This window comes from Trichechus manatus, unplaced genomic scaffold (assembly GCF_000243295.1).
Source record: "Trichechus manatus latirostris isolate Lorelei unplaced genomic scaffold, TriManLat1.0 scaffold00057, whole genome shotgun sequence".
NCBI classification, from domain to species: Eukaryota; Metazoa; Chordata; class Mammalia; order Sirenia; family Trichechidae; genus Trichechus; species Trichechus manatus.
Genome location: NW_004443993.1, coordinates 15,424,556 through 15,431,615, shown reverse-complemented (window position 1 = coordinate 15,431,615; position 7,060 = coordinate 15,424,556). Strand labels below are relative to the sequence as shown.

At 55.2% G+C, this 7,060-nt stretch overlaps 1 protein-coding gene across 1 annotated transcript in view; it reads left to right on the top strand.

The window, feature by feature from the left end:
* The first annotated feature begins 3,300 nt into the window (after nt 1-3,300).
* Nucleotides 3,301-7,060, top strand: part of MISP (mitotic spindle positioning) — a 4,467-nt gene continuing 707 nt past the window's right edge. Inside the window, exons 1-3 of the mRNA XM_004378528.1 lie at nt 3,301-4,996; nt 5,548-5,699; nt 6,993-7,031. Of these exons, the coding sequence (XP_004378585.1) occupies nt 3,301-4,996; nt 5,548-5,699; nt 6,993-7,031 (1,887 nt within the window). The remainder of the gene's footprint in view (nt 4,997-5,547; nt 5,700-6,992; nt 7,032-7,060) is intronic.

The window sequence follows — 7,060 nt, the reverse complement described above, 5'->3', positions numbered from 1 at the left end:
TGCCACTAATCCCACCTTATTAACATCATAGAGGTAGGATTTACAACACACAGGAAAATCACATCAGATGACAAAATGGTGGACAATCACACAATGCTGGAAATCATGGCCTAGCCAAGCTGACACACATTTTGAGGGGACACAGTTCAATCCATGACCACCTCATATCTTTCCCCTCTGCACGGTTTCGCCTATTATCCTTGCATTTGTGTGAAATACTTATTAGATGCACCGATGTTCATACACAATTATTAACTAAAGTCCACAGTGTACAGGAGCTTTCACCCTTCGTGAGGTCCTTGGGTGGCACAAACAGTTTACAGTCAACTACTAACCTAAGTAGCCCTGGTGGCACAGTGGTTAAGAGCTTGGCTGCTAACCAAAAAGTCAGCAGTTCAAATCCACCGGACACTCCTCGGAAACAGAGTTTTACTCTGTCCTATAGGGTCGCTATGAGTCGGAATTGACTCAATGGCAATGGGTTTGGTTTTTTCACAAACCTAAAGGTTGGTTGTTCAAACCCACCTGGTAGTAGCACAGAAGAAAGACCTGGAGATCTGCTTCCATAAAGATTACTGTCAAGAAAACTCTATGGAGCAGCTCTACTTTGTAACACATGTGGTCGCCGTGATTCAGGATCGACTCGACGGCAATGGGTTTGGTTTTGGTTGTCACTCTGTGTGTTGTACGGTCCCGTGGGTTTCGACAAATGCTTCATGTCACGTGTCCACCAGTACAGTGTCACCCAGAACAGTCACACTGTCCTAAAGATTCCCTGAGTGCCTCCTGTTCACCCTCCTCCTCTGCCCAGCCCCTGGCCACCACTGATCTTTAGCTGTCTCTAAAGTTTCCCTTTTCCAGAATGTCACATTGTAAACATTTTCCTTCATCATACAAATACATTGAGCTTCTGAAAGTGAGTTGCTAGAAAGGCAGCAGATGTAAATAAGAGCTCTGGTGGAGCCAGGGGAAAGGGGCTGTTTGCGGGGTGAGTCACAGCCCAGGCTTGGAAGCCCGTGTGCCCTTGGGGTGCCTCTCTTTCTTCCCGAAGCTGTAAAAAGGTGAGGCCCCAACCTCCGGGTGCTTGGCACGGGGCTGGGCAGGCAGGACATGTTCAGATGATGGCTCCAAGGGAGGAGACAATCTGGAGGGCTTCCCAGGGGAGGTGTCTTATGGGCTGAAGCAAAGGAGGCTGTGGAGGAGACCAGAAGTGTGTCCTTGAGGCACAGACAGCTGCAGGAGGAGGGTCAGGATTAGGGTGGGGTGGCTACAGAGTCTGGGGTTCACGCTGAGGCCAGATGGCAACCTTGAATAACCAGGTGGGGCATGAGAACTTTACCCTGGAGACACAGGGAGGGAGAGAGAAGTAAGAGCAGGCATGTGACCTTATGGAATGTTCCTGGAGCGTTCTCAGGAGGAAACTGGACACCTGGGAGGAGAGCTGGCTCCCGAGGGGCACTGGGTCAAGGTGAGGCCTGGTGGCCCCACCCGGGCCCCCGGGGGACAAGATCCAAGGCGCTTCCCAGCCCTTCCTGGCTTTATGGTGCTGAGGTGGGGCTTGTCTGGGATGAGGCAGGTGCGAGAGAGAGAACCAGGATGTAGGAGCCAAGGAGCCAGAGTTTCTATCTGGGCCTCTGTTTCCCCGCTTGACATTCCTGAGCCAGGGACAGGTCCGCCAGGGCCATCTGTAAGTATTGGTGAACACTTGGTGAAGGGGTATCTGCATGAATACAATGTGATAAGGGTCCACACCCTGGGAGAGAGGGGTGAGAGGGCACATGGAGGCTTTCTGGGGAGGGGGTATTTGATCTGGACCTTGAAAACTGAGACAGACTTGGACACAATGGAGGGGAGGATGCAGAATGCATGGCGGGCAGGGAGGTCAGGCGGTTCACCATGGCAGGGTGTGGAGTGTTTGAGAGATGAGGAGACAGGAAGCTTGGGATTCACTGGGCTGTAAATGTGAGATATGCATAAGGGTGAGTTGTTGGGTTAGTAACTGGAAGGCCAGGGATTCAGGCATGGCTGGATCCAGGAGCTCAAACAATGTTTGCAGGGTGTTGTGTCAGTGTTAAAGAGCCTGGGTGGCACAGTGGTTAAGCACTTGGCTACTAACGGAAAGGTTGGTGGTTTGAACCCACCAGCTGCTCTGCGGGAGAAAGATTTGGCAGTCTGCTTCTGTAAAGATGACAGCCTTGGAAAGCCTATGAGGCAGTTCTACTCTGTCCTGTAGGGTTGCTATGAGTCAGAATTGACTTAATGGCAATAGGTTTACGGGTGTCAGTGTTGACTCCACAGGGGGAGCATGTGGCCCCCAGCAGTTCTCCACCTCACCCCACGAGACTGGCAACCCCAGTGGGAAGAGGGTCCCAATTTTCTGCATTAATTGTAATCAAAGTCTCAGGATTTTATGTCATTGACCAGGTTGGGTCACATGTCCATCCATGAACCAATCACAGAGGCCAGGGAATGGAATAATTTGATTGGTTGGGTTGGGGGCACTTACCCGATCCTGAACCAATCCCAGGGGCCATTTGGCTGGAACTTTGCCTTTTGAGACTGGAGATTGTTCCTGTCTTGAAACTCTACAACCTGGTGGCTTTTGGAGTCTAACACATGAGTTAAGAGTTCGGTTAACCAAAAGTTCGGCAGTTCAAATCCACCAGCTGCTCCTCAGAAACTCTATGGGGCAGTTCTACTCTGTCCTGGAGGGTCGCTGTGAGTCAGAATGGACTCGACGGCAACGGCCATAACAAAATACCACGAAGTGAGTGGTTTTCAAGAACAGAAATTTATTTTCTACAGTTCTAGGGCCCAGAAGTCCAAATCAGGGCTTCGGCCGTGTGGATGTCTTCTGAGGGCTTTGAGTGGGGAGCTGTTCCCTGTCACTCTCCTCACTTCTGGAGGCTGCCAGCAATCTTTGGCATTCCTCTGCTGCTTACAGATGCAGCTGCCTCCGTCCTCACGTGGTGTCTGCCTTCCCTCTGTGTGTGACTGTTTCACCGTCTGTCCTTCTCTTTTATGAGACGCCACTCAGAAGGGATCACGACCCACCCTACTCCTGTCTGAACTCAATTTAACTGACAGCATCTACGCAGAAAAGCACTCTTTCCCCAAGCAAGGTCACACTCACAGGGATGGGGTTTAGGACTTCAATACATATCTTTGGGGTGGACACAACCCAAACCATCGCACGTGCTCATTTCCTTCTAATTTCCTTAGTGAGCCCACAGTGTCTCCACCCCGTCAGAGGAAGGTCACCCCCAGGATCCCGTCGGCCGGGCTACAACCGCTGAGGACATGGACCGAGTGACCAGATACCCCATCTTCGGCATCCCCGACTCGCCCCGCCTCACCAGCCTGGCGTTTGATGGGGACATTGGCTACACGTTCAAGCTGGTGGGCACGGGTCCAGAGGCGGCTGGCTGGGGCCAGGACGAGCCGCCTGCCTGGCCCGCTCACCATGAGGACCAGCTGGACACGGTGAGGGCCGGAGCGTCCCACAGCCTGCGTGCCTTCCCCGGCAAGCCGTCCGCACGGGCACTCTACCTAGAGGACAAAGAGGATGAGGGGATGAAGGCTTACCACCTGGGTGATGCCAGGGACAGCTTCCCCAGGCGGCCTCAGGACTTGGGGCTGGAGCGCCAGACGATCATCCAGGGCCAGGCGGTCAGGAAGAGCGGCACGGTGGCCACACTCCAAGGGACCCCAGACCAGGTGGACAGCGCCCCCAGCCACACTCTGTCCGAGTTCCTGGGGGAGAATGTAGTGGACAGGGAGCAAATAGACTTCCTGGCCGCGCGGCAGCAGTTCCTGAGTCTGGAGCGGGCCAATATGGCAGCCCCTCGGAAATCCCCGCCCAGGGTGGTCTCCGGGGGTGCCCCACAGGGGGTCAGCCAGGCTCCCAAGGCCTTTAACGGGCCCCACCTGGCTAACGGGTATGGTGTGGCTGTCAGACCTCAGGTGAAGGAGGTGACTGAGATAGAGAAAAAGAAGGATCGGGGATCACCCGCTGGGTTTCACGTCGGCACGGTGGAAGAGCCTGGTTCCCGCCCCCGGGCAGGGTCTCCGGAGCACGCCAAGGAGACCCCCATCGAGCGGGAGATCCGGCTGGCTCAGGAGCGTGAGGCCGACCTGCGAAAGCAGAGAGGCCTGCAGCCGGCGGCCAGCCACCAGGAGCTGGTGGAGATCCCTACCAGGCCCGTGCTGACCAAGGTGAGTCTGACCGAGGCGCCGCGGCGGGAGAGGGGCCGCCCATCACTCTATGTGCAGCGGGACATTGCGCAGGAGACTCAGCGTGATGAGGACCACCGGCGGCAGGGCCTGCAGGGAGGCCGGCCGTCCACACCCGACTGGGACTCCAAAGGCCCCCAGCCCAGACTCAGGAGGGTCCTCAGCTCAGACTCCATCCTCAACCCGGCCCCAGACGCCCGAGCGGCGGACCCCGCCCCAGAGGTGAGGCGGGTGGACCGCATCCCGTCCAGCGCCTACCAGCAATTCCAGAACCCTGAGAGCCCCCGGCTGGAATTCTCAGCCTTCGGCACGTCTGCCAAGACCAGAGGTCCATCTGCAGACGAGGTCAAGGCTGGGGCTTCTCCAAAGGCCGCAGGGCCTCGGAAGCATGTCTCGGAATACTCCGGAAAACCCTCGGGCACAAAGCAAGGGCACTCGAAGACCCTCCAGAAACCTCCGCAAGCCAACGCGGGTGTCATGCGATCGGAGTACTTCCGCCTGCGTACCCCGCAGTTCAGGGTTGCGGATGTGCCCCAGCAAGCAGAGGCCCCCCAAGTCTGGGAATGGGAGGTGGCTGGGGCCCCGCCATTGAGGCTGCAAAAGTCCCAGTCGTCCGATCTGCTAGAGAGGGAGGTGGAGAGCGTGCTGCGGCGCGAGCGGGAGGTGGCGGAGGAGCGGCGCAGCGCGTTGTTCCCCGAAGTCTTCTCGCCATCGCCAGGTGAAGACTGCGGCCAGGTCTCTAGGAGATCCTCCCAGGAGTCCGGTGAGGAGGGGCCCCGGGAAACGGCAGTTTTGCTTGGGATCGCTGAGATTGGAGCACGGGAGGTTGAGGAGGTGGTTTGGTGATGTCAAGAGCAGCTTTGGGTAGGGGGATATCTCCTGACTCTGCTCCCTCAGTCAGCTGGTCTGTCTGCTTAAGCTGTAGATTTTGGAGAGAGATGTCAACTTTGCTTTGTGGGTTTGCTTTATGGATTTGGATGCCTTGTTATTAGGCTTGTAGAGGTTTACAGATGTGCCCTCTTGCTCCTTTTTATCAATATGAACGCCCCCGCCCCCGGGTCACTTTTCATCTTTATCACCTTGAAATTTGGCCCATCTGTCTGTCTACAGTTTCTCCTGACTGGCTATTGTGGTCAATTTGTCCATCTGTTTTCTCAGCTAGCTGCCTGGTCTGTCTGTTCACTCGTCCCCTATCTGGTCCAGCCTCTTGGCCAGACACTCTGTGTTCTGGACTCAGGTCGGACAGGCAGGCTGCCCACAAGGGGGCTCTGGGGCCCTCCTTGATGCCCCTTCCTCCCTTCCTACCCCCCACAGGCATCACAGGCAGCTACTCTGTGTCCAAATCACCCTCCTTCACCCCCTTCCAACTACAGTCGGGCCTGGTGTGGACAGTGGAGGCTAAGCCCGAGCCCCCAGAAGTGCCACCAGAGGCCGCTCCGTGGCAGAAGAAGAAGAAGGAGCTGTGGGTAAGTCCAGAACTGTACACCACCTGTCCCCTCGGAGGCCTGGCCGTGGCCACAGACGGGTAGTGGCAGTGCACGAGAGTTACAAGAGAGACTCCAGTAGGACTTGGATCCGACTCCTGTCTCCCTCACTGCTGGCTGGTGAATGGGCCTCCGTTTACCCTGTATTTGAGGTAAAGGATGGCTCAATTGGGCATCTCGTCCATCTCTGGGTTTCTGCTCTCCGGGGCCACGTATATGCCAAAGATGGGAGTCATCCCCCTGAGTCAAAGTCTGAAGGGTGAGCCCTCTTGGAGGAGAGTGAGGAGAACGTTTATCTTTGTCACGATTGTTCTGTATTGTCGTAAAATACACATACAATTTACCATTTTAATCATCTCCGAGTGTACCGTGCACTGGTATTTGGTATACTCACCACTACCTATTTCCCTAACTTTTTCGTCATTCCAAACAGAAGCCCTTCCCATCATTATTATTATTTTAATGTGTCTGTTATTGTCACGGTTGTCTCCATGCATAGTGGGCACCTGGCATGATACATTGAACATTAATTCATTCATGAGCACCTTGATGGGAAGCCTTGTCACACGCATTTTACAGAAAAGAAAATCAAGGCATTAAAATCTGAAATCACACACACGCAAGGTCATGAAGCTCTTGAGTTTCCAGGCTGGGACTTGAAGCCAGGCCTGACTCCAGACCCCACACTGGTCACCATTAGGTCACTCTCCTCCCCGGATGGGACACAGGGGAGACCACAGAGAAAGACAAACCTGACCTCAGCTGCCTGGTGCGCAGAGCCTGGTGTCAGACGAGTCCAGCGTGGCCTGGCAGTTCAGGACAGACTGGAGCCCAATGATCCAGGTTCAAGTCCCAGCTCTGCCACTTGCCAGCTGTGTGCTCTTGGGCAAACCACTGCCCCTCTCTGACCCTCAGTCTTCTCCTCTGCACAATGAGCGAGATAATAAGAGCAGCCCCCTCTCAGCCTCTGCATGAGGATGGAATGAGTTAATAGGTGTCAGGCGCTTGGAGCCACAGTCAGGGCCCCATAAATGCAGTCTGTCTTTATTATGATGGAAAAAAGATGAACCAAGGCCTCACTGACAGGAACAGCATGGCGGTTGGCTTTGAGTTTGGGGTAATTGAGGGGCACTTGGGAGGACTGTGGTGGACAGGGGATGCCTTCCCTTCTGTCCCAAGTGGTGACAGAGTGGGCAGTGTATCGAGTTCCAGGCAGGCTCAGGGTGGGGCAAAGGAGGGAGTCCCTGGGCACTGATACGTGTTCTTCTCCTGCAGTACGCCAGCGTCAACCCCTCAGACGACATCAGCTTGGAGGTGAGGCTTCCCTTACTCCATCTGTCCCC